This window comes from Aptenodytes forsteri, unplaced genomic scaffold, assembly GCF_000699145.1.
Source record: "Aptenodytes forsteri isolate BGI_AS27 unplaced genomic scaffold, ASM69914v1 Scaffold54, whole genome shotgun sequence".
NCBI lineage: Eukaryota > Metazoa > Chordata > Aves > Sphenisciformes > Spheniscidae > Aptenodytes > Aptenodytes forsteri.
Window position 1 is genome coordinate 8,971,567 of NW_008796044.1, and position 19,898 is coordinate 8,991,464.

At 45.9% G+C, this 19,898-nt stretch overlaps 1 protein-coding gene across 1 annotated transcript; it reads right to left on the bottom strand.

The window, feature by feature from the left end:
- Positions 1 to 15,879: 15,879 nt before the first annotated feature.
- Positions 15,880 to 18,730, bottom strand: DRD1 (dopamine receptor D1). The gene is made up of 2 exons (XM_009285752.2): positions 18,619 to 18,730; positions 15,880 to 17,905 (listed from the first exon to the last, which is right to left on the bottom strand). Exons 1-2 carry the CDS (start codon positions 18,728 to 18,730, stop codon positions 16,542 to 16,544), a joined length of 1,476 nt encoding a protein of 491 aa, XP_009284027.2. The 3' UTR covers positions 15,880 to 16,541.
- Between the last annotated feature and the right edge of the window lie 1,168 nt (positions 18,731 to 19,898).

The following is a 19,898-nucleotide window of genomic DNA, read 5'->3' on the forward strand; positions in this document are numbered from 1 at the left end:
AAGGTTAAATGGCTGAACGACTTATCCAAAAGTGATTGCTTTTCTGATCCCAGGTCCCTCATATTATGGCAACGTTATCTTATTACTTTCAAAATCACTCATGTGGCTTTTTTTAATTATAATTTGACTCTTCTGTAAGGTACCATGCTGGCCATCTGGACCCTGTCAGCTCTACCCAAGGTATACAAAGCTCCATGCACCAACACTTGCAGGACAGCAAGGCGCAAACAACCCCAAGGCTGTGCCCGCTGGTGTAGGGACCAGGGAGGGGTCGAAGGTGTCGTGCTTCACCCATGTCACCCAGAAGCAGGATCTTCTGTAGCTGTCACAGCCTTGCTCAGCTGCCCACAGGTCAGGGTGGGACTTGGCCGTTCACTCCAGCTGATGGGAAATGCTTTTCTTGATGAAGCACCATGCCACCCACACGTAAATGAACGCATCCTATTGCTCCCTGCAGGAAATGGCCAGGGCTCTGCTTACTGTGGCTGATAGGGAATATTCCTGGTCCACGGCGGGGAGGTGGGCGAGTGGGTGGCTCATAGCAGGAAGAAATAGTGAAGGTGCTGAAAATGAGTGAGGGGATGAGACCTGGAGCAATATGAAGGCTGGTTTTGTCCTCTCCCTCCTTTTCCTTCTCTCCCTTTGAGACTGCAGCTTTTCCATCAGCCTAGATGGTTTCTTTCTCTTTGTCCAAGCTTTCCATGAGCTTTAGGGGAAAATAAGCAAGCCAACACTAGCCATTAGCCCAGGCAGAGAGGAGCTGGTTGCTGCAGTTGTTAGTGGTGGGCCAGGAGAGCAGGCTTAGAGCCCAGCAGAAAGGGATGCCTTTTGGGTGTCTAAAGAAGAAAACCTGTACGGGGTGGTCGGACCATTACGTGAGGTCACCCTGCAACATGTGGTAGTGGAGTAGATCTTCCAGGCTTTCTCTCCTCTCTCTAGAAAGCTTCAAACACTGGAGAAATTGGTCAGGAAGAAAGTGAGGACATCAGTAAAATAAAAGAAACACTTTTAGGAGCTAGAGACAAAAGCACTGAGGTGTCTGTTCCTTCTGAGATGCTCCAGAAAACGAACACTGTAGCTTGATCCATTTCTGAATTCTTTCAGACAAACTCAGATCCTCAATCTAAGCAATTCCTGTTCTTCTCCCTTCCTATCAGCTCCGTCAAAAGACCTGGATACTTGAAATGGAAATGAATCGTGTAAAGGAACTCTGGATTTGTCTTTCAGTTCTGGTAATAAAAATCTTCCTTTGATCCTGTAAGTATCCTGCAAGATGTCATGCTCGTTGCGTGAGCATGTCAGTAAAACCAAATTATGGAGCTGCCATGTTTTTGCTGCCTCTCAATTCCTGTGGTGCAAGAATTGTAAGGGATTCTGCTTCTTTAGGCTCAGATAAATATCAGCAATTTAGTTGCTTTCCTTAAGCTTGGGTTTGGAAGCTGATGGGAGCATTAGGAAAACAGGGTCACTTAAGTGATTTTTCAGTCAACTAAGAAAAAGAAAAGTAACTATGATGCCTATAGGCATAACAAATAATTTAAACAACTCTCCCCCCTCTCCACACTCATTTTAATACCTCAAAAAGGCCACATCTAATTGGAACACAGAGCCGGAAAGCAGCTTGCTTTTATTTCAGACCACTTCATACAGTCTTTGTCATCAAAACTCCTGTTCAGAGAGACTAGTAACATACAGAGGAGATTTTTTTTTAATATCGCAGATTATTTTAAATATACAACATTTTGCAAGAAAACGCAATCCTGCAAAGCTGCTGCAAGCAATTCCTGCTTGAAAGCAGGCATATGCAATGCCTGAAGCCAGACCGCAGAAACACTCTGCATGGTGGGTTGGGAACACAAGTTGGATATGTTGTTAGTATGAGGCAAAATTGGTGTGAATTCCAGCAATGCAGGCTGACAGCCTTGTGGGGACTGGTTCCCCCCAAGCTTCTGCCCAAGGAAGCCTTCCAGAGCTAGGTTTGGGCATCATGGGTGGGAGCAGCGACTCAGCAGCGTTGATCTTTGCTGCCGGCAGCATGTTACGAGTGGGACACTACTCCTTTTTTTCAGGTTCACCAAATCCCTCGTGTCTCTCCCCCACCTTTTGCCTCAATGTGAATGGAAGCTCCAGCTGTTCATTTCCCTTCTTAGTTTTGTTGTTTAAGTCCTCTCAAGCCGTGTCAGCTTTAATAGGAAAGGCTTCTGCTGGTTTCATTTCCTGGATGGCAATGCTGGAATCACCCTGGGCACACAACTGTCAATTAAACACGCACATGGAAGCAAGCGATTAGCAATATCTTCCCTTTCTGACACCGGTGTATCCTTTTATTAAAGACGAAAAAATGCAAATGAAACCTCTCCCTCTTTGTTATTGTTTAATAATAAATCCTTAATATTGGAGGGGAGAACCCAGCTTCGCAGCCAATGCACTGGGGCTGGGAGTGGAGGGTCCTGGGTTCCCAGCTCCCATCCTCAGCGCTGTTCCCCATTTGCCTGTAACTTTTCTGCACCGTTCACCAAGAGGTCCCTTGTCAAGCTGGACAGCCTTCTCTGGGCAGGAAACCTTCTCAGTTCTGTTCTTCCACCTTTTCTAATAACAACCGAAAAACACCTTAGCTCCTTTCTGTTAACCTACTCATGCAGTAAGGTGATTCTGCTGCAAGAACAGCAGTTTTCATCTCTTTTATGTTTAAACTGAAATGTCTCAGGTAGGCAGGTGCAGGCGTCCCTGGGAGCATCAAAATGGGTTTTTGAAGGCACAGGATGGAGGCAGCTTCTCCTCTCACCTGTGGTACCACCATAGTCAAGGCAGGGAAAATCCTCCTCTGCCTCTGCAGACCTTGTCTTCGGTCACACTCAAAAGCTCAGTGGAGGTGAGCCCAGTTCCAGGTGGAAGGAGAAGGAGAACACTTGGTGGGGATGCATTCATCAGAGCTGCTCAACACACTCCTGAGCACGCACAAAGTGAGGTGGTTCCAGAAACACCTAAATTGCTGAAGTTTGGGTGCATTTTCCTTGCTGGAATAGCAAAAATCCAACAGAAGGCACCGCCAGCACCAGCCACCCGCAGAACTGTCTGCCCTCGCTCGTAAGCGCAGCAACCTTTGAGCTTCTCACAACAGCCATATAATTTCATGTGGGAAACACAACTTTTTTTTTCTCCTGTTCTCTTACACTGAATTGACTTCGCTGTTGTGACTGACACTTTAAAAGTTTGTAGATTTGCCTGAGGCACATATCCAGCATAGAAAAATCTCTATCCAAACAGCTGAGTTTCAGCAAAGAGATAAGCAATTGAAAAAAGCGTCTTCTGAAGGAAACATCAGACAGTCTTAAGGTAGTCTGGAATTTCATCGGAATCACATTGTGCTAATCAGCGTGCAGAACTTTGCGATCTCATATATGCCAGGATAAATCTAACGCAAATCCCAGGGAATAAATTATATTACTGTGGATTTATTCAGCTGTAATAGATCAACATTTGTCCCTGAGTGACTCCAACAGTTCTTTCCTATGTGTACAGTCTCTTCCCCGTTAATGCATCCCCACCGCAGGGAACGTTTCTTCTGCTAAGCAGGAAACGGGGGAAGAAGCCAATTGCATTTTGCTTGATGGGAGAAATGCAAGTCTGCAATTGCTCTAAGACAGGGCCTTCTGTCTCAAATGAATGCAGATATGTAACCATGCCCCCACATGGAAAAAAGCGATAAACTCAGATTGTGAAGATCTGAAATAGAAAACCCTCAAAGCTCAAGAGGATTCATACCTCTGCATTTCTCTCCTGAAAACACCTTTCACATTAATCCAGAAAGAGACCAGTTGTCCAGTTTCTTGTAAGCATGCGCCCTGTTTTCTGCATGCTTTAGGATGCATCAGAAATTAAGTAGCTGCTCATCTGGCACTGCCTCTTTCCCTAAACTTGCTGATTAGAAAGTGCTCCCAGGCAGAGCGGGGATTGCCTGCGCGTTGTTTCTAATCTTGTTCCAAACGACACAGACAGTCAAGTTAACCAGATGCACTCCACACAGATCCCACGCGGCAGAGCTGCTCCCAACCCTTGCCACGAGACCGGAGCAAGGGAACAGCTTTAGTGTGCTTTGTCATGACAGTAGCACGGCCAGATCTGGCTCCCTCCTGCTGCACATGGCTGGGGAGAACAACAGGCACACAGAAACAGCAAAATGCTTTTGTGAACTCTTTATTGCTTAGATTTTGCTTAACTCATTGTTTTCCAGTAAACATCATAATTTTATGTGACTATATTTCAGTTGACTCATTAATTCCTTGCAATGATTCTTCTTTCTAGGTGTTGACCGGGTAGCTTTTGCAATCAGAAAATCTCTGGGATAGGAAACCTTTCTCACCAGGGTGACTTGGTGAGAAACTGCCACCCAGACCGAGTGAGAAGCAGCAAGCTGTGTCAAGAGCTGGGACCTAAAATCACGACCAAGTCTTTGCTCTCCTTTCTCATGCAAGCACCCCAACACCTTTGATCCCAGTTCACATGGAGAAAGCAAAGTGCAACGCTCCACATGCTTCCTAATGACTCTGCATAAGGGTTGGCAACTGTCCATGCCCCAGAAAGGTTTATTTTGTGGGGTAACCCAAGGCAAGAATTTCTCTCCCATCTAGAGCACAGTGGATATTCATGCAGGAAGATCATCTTTAATCCTCTTTCCCAAATTTTTTTGCAATTATTATCTTAGTCTTCATAGGGATGACTGAGAGGAATCACAGATGTCCAAGAATCAAATACGGTTGTTTCCACCTCACAGAGAGTTCTGCATTGGTGGGGAGGATGTTTGGCATTTTTGGGGGGTAGTTTTCAGTATTAAATCTTTTCTGCTCAGCTCAGAATTTGGATTCATGAAGCCTGCACATTTAATCCTAAATCTTTTCTACAATTAGGGAGCAGTCCACAGTATGACCAGATGAAAGGAAAAAAAGATTATACTAAATGTTTCTCACCTTTAGTTGAAGGTTGGTGTCCATGTCTAGACACACAACTTTTCCTGCAGTGGTAAACATTGGTTTTGGTTAGAAAATTGTTCTTTCTCCAGTTCTAGCCTCACAAGGCAGAATTACTACTTGGCAGCTGAGATCTGAGAAAGGTCAGAGTCCGGCCAGTTAAAAGTAGTATTTTTCTGGCTTAATGAAAAAATATTATTTGTTGTATTTTTCTCTATCCTCCTTGGAAGCAAATGTTTTACTGCAAGGCTCTGACTGCAGCTATGCATCACATGGGAGTCCAATGGTAGAGAACAGCACTTATAGCATTAAAAATGCATTCTGTGTGTATCAAATCAAAAAAGCGTGCCACTTGGCAGCATTGGTGGCCTAATTTTGGCCGCAGAATGAATAAAATCAAGGCTTCCGCTGACATTCCAGCATCAGCTCCTGTTGTAGCTCCTGAGCTGCAGGCACAGAGATAACATAGGGAGGCAAATTTGGGCAGCCTTTGGGGAGACGGGGCTGTGGGTGCCCCCTTCATCAGCCGTGCAGAAGGCACTGTGCTTAGGCAGCACTTGCTGAGCATCCCAAGGGCTTCATGTCGAGTTGCAGTGAGTCTGTGGGATTGGATCAGTACCATTTGTCTCCTGAAATCGCCATGTTTTTCTAAAGGAAACCCACCCCCGGCCAGCCCGGGGTGTCTCTGCCCACCAGGGAAGCGCTCGCTCGCCCGGGCAGTCCCATTAGTGTCGGCAGCAGCAGTCACAGCCATGATTTCTTGCCAATGATGGACAGCTGCCCCCCGAGCTCCACTGATGGGAGGCACCACGGGACCACAGAGCGGTTGCTTCGGCAGCACCCACACTCAGTCATCACGTACTGGCTGCGTGGGTGGGAATGTCTCCATCCGCTCGAAATGGAGCATTCAGGATTAGCTGACCCTGCCCCCCAGAAGCTGCTCGTTGAGGGACTGTTACAGGCGATTCATTTTTTTTACGGGAGAGGCTGATTTCAGAAAGGAACGGAGGAAGCAGAAGTCATCTGGGATGCCAGCATGGGGCACAACATGATGACTGTAATGAAGACAAATCGGGTAGCATTACAATGACAAATCGGGTAGCTTTACAATAATGTCCTCGTAGCAAACCTAACGGCAATGTCGCCTGAACCCACAGGCCCAGGACAGCTGTGATAACAGGAGCAACGGCTTCTCCAAGAATGACAAACGATAATGACACGAAAGCAGCACTAAAACCTCCTCGCGCTTGTTCCTCCCATCTCAGCTTCCCACTGAGACAGATGTGATAGATTGGAACAAGCTGGAATTAAAGTATAAAATGGCATTACACCCTGCGTCTGCTATAACAAACGGTAACTGTGTCCTCCCTGACATCCCCAGACATACCTTCATCGCAGGATGCTGGCTTGAATAACAGTCACAGAAATCATAATATTTAAGTAAGTCTTAGCACTGCAAAAATCCCCAGATCTGTCTGTGGTGAGTAGGACTGTGTATCATGAGGCCTATTCATTTGTTTATTTTTCTTGAACAGTTTTTCCATGCGCTGTGCACACAAGCGACAACCCATGCTGTGACTGTGCATCACTGCAAACTGTAGCTCGCATGTGCCTGAGAGAGAACTTCAAGACAGGAACTACTCTGCAGCACTACATGTCATTCTTTTATTTTCCTTAAGGGATGGAAATCTAAGGGGCATTTTGATTAACTTCGCTGTTGAAACAATTACAGTCTGTTTAGTGCACTTGAGTTATGGACACAACTAAACATCTACTTGCTGCTATCAAAAGAAGCAACGTTACAAGACGATGCCGAATTTCCCAGTTCCAGTCGGTTGAGTGAGGAGGGGGAAAACCCAACACTACACTCTAAATAAGGAAATCCTTTGCAATAAATGAGATGTTCAGCCCAAGGAAGGGAACTCCTTGCTTCAGAGGCCAGAAACAGCTTCTCAGAAAGGGAGGGCCTTCTTCCTAACGTTACCCTCCTCCTCAGCTCAGTGTCTCCAGGTTTGTCCGCGGCATTCCTGGGGCACCGTTTCTGGAGCACCTGGGGCAGACCTTAGTGAGTGAGCTGGTGCCTTCGCTATCTACAGGTGCTAATAGTTCTAAAAAGTTACATAAAGCACATCGGAAAGTAGCATTCAGGAATGATTTTCTGTCAGCTGTGAGCAAGGGAAAGCCATAAAATAAAATAAGACAAAATAAAATAAAACAAAATAAAATAAAAAAGTAGAATAAAATAAAATAAACCAAGAAACCCTTCCATTTTAAGGAAAAGTGCATTTTCTCCTCAGCCATCCCACCCCGCACATTCCCCTCTGCATCATTTTGGCTGCACTATAAACCCCAGAGGCTTTTACTGGTGACTCTTTCCTACATCTAATTTTGAGCACAGCCAGCAAATGGGGGTGGAAAGGAATCACCAGTCATTTTGAAAAAGAAAGTGACTGAAATATTGAACGCTCCATTGATTGCAGCCCGTGGCATGTAAAGTGTTTCTTTTATTGTGTTGTTTCTGGAGTGGAAATGCATGTGTACTGCAGACCGGACCGCAGCACTGTCGCTGGGTGAGACCCCGCTCTGACTCCTTGCTCACACCGCGTCAGGTCAACATAGTTTCAGTGTGGTTGCCCTGGTTTACATCCGCGTCAAGGGGGTGGGAGTCCAGCCCTTCGTTGATGGGTTTTTTTCCTGGGTGCCAGGATTGATAACTATACTTCATATTCTATTCGCTTTTATCGTGCAGCTGGGTCCTTACTTAAATTACGTGTAGGAGATATGCGTGTTTGCGTGTTAGAGCTGAGTAAATACTGCAAAATAAAATCAATCGCTGAAAATGTTTTTTGAGCTGAGAAGGGCAGATGCTTGGCGGTGCTGGAGGAGCGCTATTTCAGGGGTTAAGTATACTGTCACTGCCAAAAGGGTACGAGCTCATCGATTTTTTAGCCTTTTCTTAGAATGTCTCAATCAATACGCTGGCTGGGGCTCTCCCCATCCCACTTCAAAACGTGCATCGTTCACCTGGGGGCTGTGAGTGGGGAGGTACCAACAAATAGGCTCCCCGGGACGCCGCATCCATGCACATGTGCGTGAGCAGGGGATGTGAAAAGGATCGGAGCCAAGCTTAGACCATGGCTGTCTTTACACCGGGACTGGCTGAGTTAGAGACGGGATCTTGTGCTGTTGTAGTAAAAAACTGTTCGCTGTATCAGTTCAAATCACATTCCTACAATTTACTTTATCCTAACAAGTAAGGGAAAAAGAGGCAGAAGGGAGAGAACATGCATAAAAGACAGGGAAGGGGGAAGAAGGAATTTGCTCCTGCTGAAAGGCGGCAAGACGGACACAGAGGGCAGGAAATCATGTGCTGTAGCCTGGGTACGAAAATGCCACTTAGGGGGTAAAAGTCCCTGTAAGTCCCGGCCAGGGCTCCATCCTCAGGGGGGTCTGTTGAGACTCCCAGCAAAAGACCAATTAATGGCACTTATTATGATGGAAGTTACCTTTAGATAACGATTTAATTTATTTTTAAATATAATTGATATTGCACAATGGGGAGGACTAAATAGCACAAGTGGAATTACTAAATGTCTAAATGTGACTGCTTACACTGTGTGCTGGGAAATGCTTTTACTAGTGCTACATGCTGTCACAAAGCTACCTACTGCTGTATTTCAGCCTCTCAAGCAAGAAGGAAATATGACTGGAAGTTTCTGCATTAAACTGTTCTCATCAGAAATTGTTCTCTTGTTTTGAAGAATGTTATACGTGAACAAAATGCATTGAAAATGTTCTACTTTATAAGGATTGTAATGATATTTAATTAAAATGTTTCTGACGTTAACTATTATAATGTTAAAATCTGTCTCACTTAGAAAATACTGGTGTTCTTTAAGCCATAAGTCTTGCTTTTGAGAAAATTAATTCAAACTGTTTGTAAATATATCAGGAAAAATATGAAAACGGATTAGTTTTAGGACCTACAAAATAGATATCAACTTGAAAAGTGAATTTTTTGCTCAAAAATAATTTCCCACTGTTAAAAAGCAGCCGTTTCCAGGGGGTTCCTTCTACTGTGTCCCACATCCCAACGGACTTGGTGGGATCCAGGCAGGCGTCAGCAGGCTGGAGGAGCTGCTGGAGCGGAGTCTGTTCAGCTGAGAACACAAATGGGTGTCAAAGTCTAATACAACCACAGAAGAGCAAAGAGAACGAAACTGGGTGGTACAATTCACAACTTTGAAATCATTATGGAAATAGAAAGTTAAAAAGTACGTAACAGCATCCTTAAGTCTTTTTTTTTTTTTTAATTTAAAACACCTTTTACTGAGCAATTTCGAAGCGTATGCTTTTACAATTTTCTGAACGCTTCACCTCTCGGGCACACACGTGCTCCCAAACCGGCAGAGCACAACCAGCTCTGACTGACTGCACTTCCCAAACTGCTGGCTGCGGCGCAGCCCCTGCCGGTCTCAGCCCGTTTCCAGCGCGTTGCTGGTGAAACGTGCTCCTGAGCCCAAGGTCACAGGCGAAGGACTGCTGGCATTAAAGATCTATCAGTCCTGACAGGTTTGTCCTTTTAAAGCAGGCAATACAGGCCTGGTTCATCTTCTGTGGTCTGCTTCTGTAGCAAAGAAACATATTAATTTAAGTTCACCTCTCATCGCTTCCACACGCGCCGTGAACCTACTGATTGAGAACAATGTATGTTGTATATGTGTACGTATGTGCATATGAAAGTAGAATTATTGGTACTGATACCGAATGGCATCCAAATGATTAGGGAAAGCAGTACCATCAGAAACGCCTTTATTAACAAAGAAAGAAAATAAAAACAAACTGAGGAAAATGTCTGGGTGTCTGAAACCATAATTCTCTCTCTCTGAAATTAAGAGAAACTTTGCAATGGTAGTTTAGTTCAGTGAAACATTTGACTTCTGACATCAGTGGAAGGAGAATCTGGGAAGCAAATATTTCTCTCCCTCTGTGTCTTCTTTCAAGATTTCAAAACGTTTCCTTGTCTTAGGAAAATGTGAAATGAATAGGCGTTTAATGATCTGAAAATTAAGCCATGGGAGCAGGAAAAATTTTGAACAACCTAATTGTTTTATGAAAGTCATATTAAATTACTTCATTTTATTTTTAATATTTAACTTTTTTGTCAATATTTTCAAACCAGAGATCTGATCTGAGTTTTAAAAATCTAACACTGCAAACTGAAAAGTTAAGTAGATTAAAAATAAAGAAATTAATTTTGAAAATGTCAAAACATCCTCTAATGATATATTCAAACAACGCTTTTTCTGCTTTTTTTTTTTATTTGAAATATCCCACAAACAGATCTGTTGGGCAGGAACTATTGAAACAGGAAAAAATCCAACTGATTTAAACGGGAGCTACTGACATAACAAATATAGGAGATGCGAGAAAAACAAATGTATGAGTTATTTGGAGCAAAGCAAAGTGTAAGTTGGCTGTACAAATCCCTTCCACATACATTATTACAAATTTCATTTCTTTTTGAGTCAAATCACAGCCCGAAGCCAGACCCGCTCCTCTGCTGAGCATCTCACGGCAATACCGAGCGCTCTCGGGCTGGACTGAGATCAGCTGGCGTCGGGGCAACGCAGGCTGTACCCAGGCTGGCCCCAAAGCGAAAGCCACATTCCCCCGGAGCTGGCCCCGTGGTGATGCAGGGACCGGGAGGCATTTTGGTCCTTGGGTCTGGTCGCGGCAGGGCTGGACCTGAGCTCTTCCTTGATCCGCCTCCTCTGGCTGCCCGGGATCGTGGCGGGGGAGCTGGGGCACAGGGTTTCCATGGTGCCACCATGCCCAGCGCTGCTCCCCTGCAGCCAACCCCGGAGCCCCTTGGCCACTTGCTCTTTTATGGCCCTTTTACACCAAATCATCCGTCTCACCAGCTCCACAGGGTGATGATGAACGAGGCCCAGGGTATCCCTTTGATCCCCACGTTGCCTTCCTGGGCGAAACCAATCCCATCCAGAGGGACAGAAACTAAAGCAATGCCGTTGACGCCAATCACGTTACTTTGGTGCGCAACCTAGAGCCCAGGCCTGTTGCTGCTGCTCCGCATGACTGGTAGCAGGCTTTGCACCGCCCTGCCGGCACCATCCATCACCGCTGCCCACGCAGGCGCTGAGGAAACTCCTTCACCAAAGAACCGATGGGCACGTCCCTCCTGGAAAGGGGGAGGAACAGCCTGGCGGGACCGAAAGGGAGACGCAATCAAAATAGAAAAGCAATGGCCATCAGCACAGCAGGGCCAGCAGCGTTCTCCTGTATCATTGCCCAGAGATTTTTCCTAGGAATAGAATAAAAACAGGCATGGCAGAAAATCACTATTTCATTCTGACCATGACCAACTTGAAAATAGCCATCGTATACTTGATTTACACGTCCAGCCTCAAAACTACATTTGTAGAAAGACGCTTCCAGTGGTGCTTTGGAAGGAGCTGTGCCTGGCTGGGGAGGGCAGCAGGGCCAGCAGCACGGGACTCTGCAGATCCGTCTGGGAAGGCTGGTGTTCACAAGTGCATCCCCAGCTTTGAGATCTGGGGTGGGGAAGGAGCACCTTTGCCGTGCAAACCCAGCAGCCGCCCGTGGGGCTTGAGGAGGCAGCCGGACAGCCCAGACCTACTCGCAAAGAGGGGATCAACACCGATCTGATCCGAGGCTCGTGGCTGGAGTCCAGCACTCAGTTCAGCCCACAGCCCACCGCTACTGCAACAGAACAGTGCAAGAGCATTTTGGTTATGTGTTTCAATCTTTTAAAAGCTATGAAATAGATAGCATTGTTTTCCTTATTCTTTAAGTCACATTCCTTGTGTGGCCACGTAAGTGGTATCGCTAGGAACACATTCTACTATCATTATACCAAAAAACCAAAATATTTACTGGAATAATCCATTAATCAAAGCAGGTTTTTGAGATTTCAATCAGATTTGGGTGCTTCTGAAAACTATTGATTTGAAAAAATCCAGGACTGGCTCCCCAAAACTGCATTTTTAAAACTGTACATCAGCAAAGGCATTTCCTTTTTCATCCTCTATCTTTTGTATGCTTTGTTAAGTTAGAAACCCAAATCAGCATAAAATGCTTGCCAAGGGAAGGGAGAAATGTATTCAGATTTAATCTAGTGATTATGGTTCATTCGTTGCAAACAGCTCCTTCATCAAGGCCATCAGGTGAATTATTAACCTCTTCCATCCACAAATAGAAAAATACCTTCAGTCACGAGGAAGCAATGCAGGAAAAAAGGCTACACGGGTTATTTGCGGGCGCATGGGAAAGGCACACAGCAAGGCTCGCTCCGCAGCGGAAAATACTGCTTGGGGGGGGGGGGGGGGGAGGGGGGAAGCACCTGATGCCCGCAGGGTAGACGAGGTGGCCGTCCTGGTGGGAGCAGTGACATCCTGGTGTCCTGGCACCTCGCTGCTTCTCGGTGGCTCTGCCTCTGCCCGGCCACGTGTTGCAACACACGGCGAGAAAAACATTCCTGGGGAAGCGTTTCACCGAAGTGGCTGGGGGGGGGGGGAGGGGAGATATTTAACTCGGTGGCTCTGCCTCTGCCCGGCCACGTGTTGCAACACACGGCGAGAAAAACATTCCTGGGGTAGTGTTTCACCGAAGTGGCTGTTATGTTATCTCCAACATTACTGCAAATGAACTTCTGCTGCTCTCATCCTCCAGAACAGCAGAGAGGCTGCTGCGCTGCTCCTGCCTCTGCCCGGCCACGTGTTGCAACACACGGCGAGAAAAACATTCCTGGGGAAGCGTTTCACCGAAGTGGCTGTTATCTCCAAGATGACATTACTGCAAATGAACTTCTGCTGCTCTCATCCTCCAGAACAGCAGAGAGGCTGCTGCTGCCTGCTAGCAGGGAGCAGTAAGCGCTCCTCGCAGGCTGCTCGCAGGGTTACTCTGGCCAAACCTCACCAGTTAACTCCCTGCTATCGGCTCCACCAGAGCCCAGCGTGGGTCTGGCGTGTCTCCAGCCCCTGGGGTGCACCCTGACATTGGTGTGACCAGTAGTTGCAGCAGACCACTGGTTTCGAGCAGCTGGGGAGCAGGCGCAGAGCAGGTAATACAGCTTCTGAGCAATTAATTCCGCATATAAATAGAGTAGCAGTTAGCAGGTACATGCTGTTGTCCCTTCTAGTCACCCCTGACACTGGTCTCCAGGCTCTCCAACAGGTAAGAGAGGCATTTCTGGGTGCAGGCTGTGGGAAGGGGACTCTTGGCTGTGCTGGGGGGTAGGATTTTAATTTGGGCTTTCTCCCAAGCAAAGGATTATTGGGGCCAATAAAGCCAAACAAGGTGACAGAACGGCTCTGGCAGCGGTGGGAGGAAAGGAAGAGAGGGCAGATAAAGAAACCCGAGCTGGGAAGGCTGGAAAATGAAGGGGCAGATAGGGTACATCTGTAAATGGGGATCAAGGCGAATTCATGGTATTCTAAAATGTATGTAAAGGAAAGGAGGCAGGATCAAAAATTAGTTTAAATAGAAGTAGAGAGGAAACAATAAAATAAACTCAGAAAAGTGTCTCTCCTGCCCTGCCTTTAGCAGGGAGCCTGTCACACTGAAGGGAAGCACTCAGCAGCAATAGCAGGTAGCACTTCCCCACCGACCTCCGCAGAACCCCTCTGAAACTCGGGTCCGACTGCAAGGAGGGAGGTCCTGGGACGGCTCCTGGTCACACTGGAGCAACCATTTGTTTCGGAATACAAATCATCCCCACACAAACCAGTACAAAAACAGCATCTTGCTTTACCTGATCGCCTTAAATCATATTTTGTATTTTGCTATTATATCAGACTGCTGGGAGTTTTGAGAGTAAAAGCTCTTGAAGGCAGGTGTATTTGAGTAAGCAACCACAGAACTCCATCTTTGGCCTGTGTACCTTTTAAGAAGTACAATAATTCCTCAAAGGTACAGGAAAAAAAGAAAAATCGGGCATCAGCAGCATGCAAGGAAATTTTATCCAAGGAGCTAAGAAAGCCTGGAGGCAGCCACGACTCCCTGCCTGCCGTCAGACCTGCTGCATTCACTGACCAAGGGAAGCTAGCGCTAAAGGAGGGGGAGCTGGACATCACCACGGCTCGTGCGCCAGCTCAGATCCCAGCTGCTGAATGGGTCACGCTGGTAGTGCTTGAGACAGAAGTGACCACCTTTGTTTGCTTGTTTCTTCATTTCAAAATTAATCTGCTGACAGAGGCAAAAACGAAGTAGAGGGCTGCCACGAATAGAGGGACACTGCTGTACCTCAGCTGCACCCACCGTCGCCTCGCTTCTGAAACGATTCATTTTGTTCCAAAAACCAGACACTAGCAGTGGGGCTGTATCAGGCTTTGAAAAGTACTGCACAGCTTGGGGGAAAAAAGAAGAGAAAAAAAGCAACAATAAAAGCATGCTATAAACCAAGTTCACTATTCTGTTACACCAAGGCAAAAAAAACCCATTGAAATAAGAGTCACCAGTGGAGCTTTACACATTTTAACTAGTCACATTAAAGCAGAGTGTGGTTGTTTCCAAACTGCATTTACTGCTTTCAAATCCTAGTTTAGAGCAAGGGCTGAGAGGTCTCTCAGTAGAGAGGACTTTCTCCTGCTTCTAATAAAAATTCCCATCAGCCTCACGGGTGTGATCCCAAATAAGGGCAAATGGAAAAAGAGGAACCGTCCTTGCCTTTAACACGATCAGTACAACTGCCAAAAACCAGCATGTATTTAATAAATGCAATGTAGATTGTTTTATTTGACCTTCTGTTCACAAAATAATTTTATTATATGTATGAAAGCAGCATACAGGCAATAAAATTATGAAAACATTCACAATACATAAATACACAGACCTGATGCAGGATGTATATAGTTCATTAGACTTTAAATTTTTTTTCCTCTCAGTTCTCTTTTCCTGACAATGCATTTTTCTGATATATGTTATGAAAAAGTTGCTCCAAAGGGTATTTTCTCCCATTCAGAAAACAAATAGCTTTCTTTGAATGCTGCTGAATATTAACACCCAATGTTCCTGTTGCTAACGTTCACCGATTGCTTTTGGCATTACAAAGGGAAAGCGGCAGGGAAGGACAATGGAAAAGTAGCAGTTTTTTGAATTAAACATTGGCGACTTTTTTGGAGCTCACAGGACGTTTTTGAGGTGGGGGCTGCAGTTCCATCCATATTTAGAAATGTCTTAATCCAAAATGGTAACGAGGCACTATTCCTTATTGAACGGACTATTGACATGGTAATTACTAAAATGTAATGTCCTCCTAGCTTCCAAAGTAAAGCACTAGGTACCTCACTTTTTAATTCTGACCGTGATACAGTAGCAGACAGACAGCATGATCCTGGTGGTACTGCAATAATACAGATGATAATGAGGTTTGGCATGTTTACTACCATTATAACCAATTGTGTTTGTTCAGAAAAGATATCCAAGACTTGAAATAAGAAAAGTCTGAGAAAGCCGTTTATCTTACATAAATACAAAACATTATATACTAAGAATTGTTATCTAAGAAGCTTTTCTTCTCAAATTGGATTCTTCTTAAGGTTGTAGTCATATTTAAGGTATTTACAGATCCACAAACTTGACATTCTAGCAAAGTCTTTGTAACATGAAACTTTTTTTAAAAATAAATAGCAGCAATTTCTTTTATTTCTAGAAGGGAAGAGAATTCACAACTCAGTCAACGCTGGTCCTACCTTTTGAAAGAAATCCCACTTAAAACAAAAAAAAGCCCACAAGCAAACGAACTCCACAGAGCATCGGTTTTGTTGATTCCTTCATTTCTTGCTGAGCTTCTTAACATTCCTCCGTTCCCCTCACCCCCTCTCCAGACTATCAGAGCTTGTAATAAAGTGCTGACTGGTTGACTGGTCAAAATGCAGTTATGACACTCCAAAAATATCCCATTATTTAGACATCTTAAATAACATAAATAAAGCTAGATCTGTTATAACATATGAAAAATATCAATTTAAAACAATAAATAAATAAAACCAGTATCAACATATTACCTCCCAAAGCTTTAAAAATAACCATTCTCGTTATAAGGCTCAATTATTTGTCAGAAATAATTCTAAGAAGGCATCTACCTACCTTTACAATCCCTCAGTCTTTAATTAGGACCTGTTAACACCCACTATCACAAGACACAGCAATCTTTTAACTTCTAGTAAACATTAATCTTTAAATACTTAACATTTATCTTTTGCCTCATTTTAAGCTAGAAATTGGTTTCTCTGTGTGGAGAAGAAGCAATATTTTCTTTCTGACTGCACTGTATCTAAATTAGTATATTTTCCTCGGTATGAACAGCACAGTTCAATATCCTTTTTTTAGCCAATTTTCAGTATCTGTTTCTGTTTATTGTTTTAAACGTCAAATTTGCTTTGAATGCCAGGAAAATTAATTCTGGGCTTGGTGTAAGTGTGTATTTCTCCCTAGAGCTTAGTTTCTTACTAAAAAAATCTTGTATATCTTTTTTCTTTAAAAGATTATTACAATATACACTATTAGGTCTTGCTGGGTAAACCTTACTGTTCAGGTTTTATGCTGCCCATTTTGTGTAATGGGATTGATCTTTTCCAAAGAAACATCAGCTTCATAATCCAAGATCCCCGACAGTGCTGGAGACATTTTCTCCAAGGTCTTAGATAGTTCACCCTCTTCTTCCTTTTTGAGAGGTTCTTCTTCCGGACAGATAATTGCATGTGGAATCAGATAAACCAGATTAGACTCTTTGGGGCTGGACCCTTTGGGCTCATGTTGGCTCGAAAAAACAACTGCTCCGTTATTGTTAATACTAACAGTCTCTATAGCATTGCTGGACATAGGGCAGAGCCTATAGCATCCTAGCAGGGTCGAAAATGCCTTGCGGAAATCAGCATTGAAGGCATAAATGATGGGGTTGAGGGAAGAATTAGCCCATCCAAACCAAACAAAAACATCAAAGGTGGTGGAATTAATGCAGAAAGCTTCTGCTCCCTTGGACGGTTGGGTAGGCTCGCAGAAAGGAATCATGCAGTTCAATACGAAAAACGGCAACCAGCAGCACACAAACACCCCCATGATCACGGACAAAGTCTTTAAAACCTTCGTTTCCCTCTTGAAGGACATTTTGAAGTTGCTCTCTGGTTGCTGGCAGTCCATACTGCTTCTGTTGCCGCTCGTGTTCTGGCAGTTCTTGGCATGCACTGCTGCTCTCTCCAAAGCCGAGATGCGTCGTATTTGCTTCTGAGCAATCCGGTATATCCTCGTGTAAGTTACTATCATGATGGCCACAGGTATATAGAAGCTAATTAGAGAAGAGGAGATGGCATACATCCTGTTTAGGCTAGAATCACAGTTGTCCATGCTTATACCTTGTAAACTGGCATTTAGGTCCAAAACGCTTGTGGTTGTAGCCTTGTGCCAGTTCAGCTGCACGGGGATGAAGGAGATCAACACAGACAAAGTCCACGCCACGCTGATCATGATGAAGGCTGCCTTGGGCGTCATTTTCCTCTCGTACCTAAATGGGCTGGAGATGGCCCAGTATCTGTCCACACTAATGACACAGAGATTTAAGATGGAGGCTGTTGAGCACATAATATCAAAGGCCACCCAGATGTTGCAAAATGAACCAAAAGGCCAGAAACCGGCGATCTCAGCCACAGCTTTCCACGGCATGACCAAAACTGCCACTAAGAGATCTGACACGGCCAAGGAGATGACAAAGAAGTTGGTCACCTTGGACCTGAGGTGGCGAAACCTAATGACAGCTGCACAGACCAGCGTGTTTCCCAGCAGCGTGGAAAGGATCAGCAGCGAGAGGAAGCAGCCCGTGAGGATCCGAAAGGAAGAGTCCCTTTCCACCAGCAACCCTTCCCCGTCCATAGTGGTGTCGTTCCAAGTCATAGTTTCTCCTGAGGGAAAATCATATCATGATTTTCGTGACGACATCAGCTCCTTTCCTTGCAGAGATCAGACACATCAGACGTCCATTAATTAGTCATCACCAAACAGACCAAAGGTCCTTTCTTACGGTCCCTTCGCCCCCGGCTGGACTTCACCCACTTTGAATCTCCCTGAACGAGCAGGAACTGAAAATGCACAAGTACAGTCCACCCTACAGACCGGTTTTTTAAGCAATCCCTTCAGAAACACACTGCACCACTCCAGCATGAAGTAGCCTAATCCAGACAGCTCACCTGCAAATGTTCTGCTGCTGTCCTCTGCAAATATACCCCACAGACAGGAAAGCAATCACTTTTCCATGCTTGCATATATTCCCACTTAAATAGGCTATTGATCGAGCATTTCCAGCGTCCATTGCACTAGCCCTTCGTATTTACTGAAGCGTACTATACGAGGTGCTTTTTCTTTAGTTTAATTTCCTAAATGTCTTGCTGATGAAACACTCCATCCTTCCTCCTCGGTACACTCCTGTTACAAAATGCATCAGTTCTCTGTTTCTGGGCAGCCTCAGAGAGCAATTCTTCACTTTATTTCAAACTGTTTAAGTTTTACACTTCTGATACAAAGAAAATAAACATACAGTAGGTGTGTTTTAAAGGTTTTCAGTAAGAAGTAGCTCAGGTTATTTAGTTTTATTTAAACGAGAAATGCTGGCTCCTACCTTCCACCTCTGATTCTGTTTGCTCTGGGATGCAGGGCCGTCTCTCCTCCTCTTTTAGTTTTGGAATTGCATAGCAAATCTTATATACAAAACCAACACAGAAACACTGCATTGCATCGGGGGGGGGGGGGGGTGCGTGTGTGTGGTTTTTTCCCTGAAAGTGCAAATTGGCAGGGGAGAAGTAAAAACAGGAGCCAGCAGAGTTTGACCATCAGGAGTTAGTTTTCAAGGGAGCAGCAGGTCTGTGCTGTCGGACCATGCATGACGGACCCCGCCGGCGTGTGCCCAGCTCCCTCCATCCCGCAGTCCCTGCTGATCACTCCGCAAGCTTTGCTGGCCGGATCAGTCCCAGTCGCACTTTGTACATCCCGTCGAAGCGGCACATCAGGGCAAAACATCCCAGGCAAAAGGCACGGTATTCCCAACGCTGGCAAGAGTCGAGTACCAGTTCTTTCTTCTGTCATTCGCTGGAAGGAGAAAGAAGGGCGAGAGGAGGAGAAGGACCTGAGTGACCTCCCCTCGGCCCCGACGCGGGGTGCGACGCCGGCGGTGCCCGCGGCGGGTTCCTCTTCCAGCGGGGACAGGTCGCTTTAACGCTCCGCCGCCAGGTTATAGCTCTCCATAACTACCCCGGAATAATCCCACCTCCTGCTCAGCGGGGCTGCGCTCCAGGGATCGGGTCCAGCTTTCACCATGCTTTTTCCCTCTCAGAAAAGCGCAGGCGGAGGCAGCTCCTCACGCTCTCCCGCAGCCTGCCCCGGGCCGCGCATCTCCGGTGCCGGGGGCTCCCGGCGGCAAAGGCTTTCTTCTGCCCGGGGCAGGGCTCGGCAGCATCGCCTCTCCAGGAAAGGTCTGTCTGCCTGGCGTCTCCTTCCTAAAGGATTAAGACAAGGAAAAGACAGGCATGGAGGCACGCAGCGGGCAAAAAGCAACCCCCCTTCGCCTCCTCTAACATCTTCGGTCGGGCGCAGCTTCTTCTGGGCAGCCTCTCCCCGGTTTTTCTGCCTTCCTGGGGAATAACGTCCCGGCCAGCCAGGCAGCCGGGACGAGAGGCAAAGCCGGGCTCCTGGAGCGGCTGTCCTGCAGTTTAGCGCAAACGGGATTACTTTGCCCCGTCCTGAGCTCCACCGAGCTCCGGGACGCCCGGGGTGCTGCGTGATGCCTCGGCGCTGCGAGCCAGCTGAGTTCAATTAATTGATGCGGAAAGTAAGTACCGGCACCTAACTTCGGGCTGGGCGATGCTCGGGAGGCGGGCTGCGGGCTGAGGCACCCGCGGCTTC

Excerpts from the sequence above, each read along its gene's own strand:
- DRD1 (XM_009285752.2), bottom strand. The coding sequence starts at position 18,730 with ATGCAGTGTTTCTGTGTTGGTTTTGTATATAAGATTTGCTATGCAATT. Across the intron at positions 17,906-18,618 it reads AACAGAATCAGAGGTGGAAG|GAGAAACTATGACTTGGAAC; the intron begins GTAGGAGCCAGC and ends ATTTTCCCTCAG.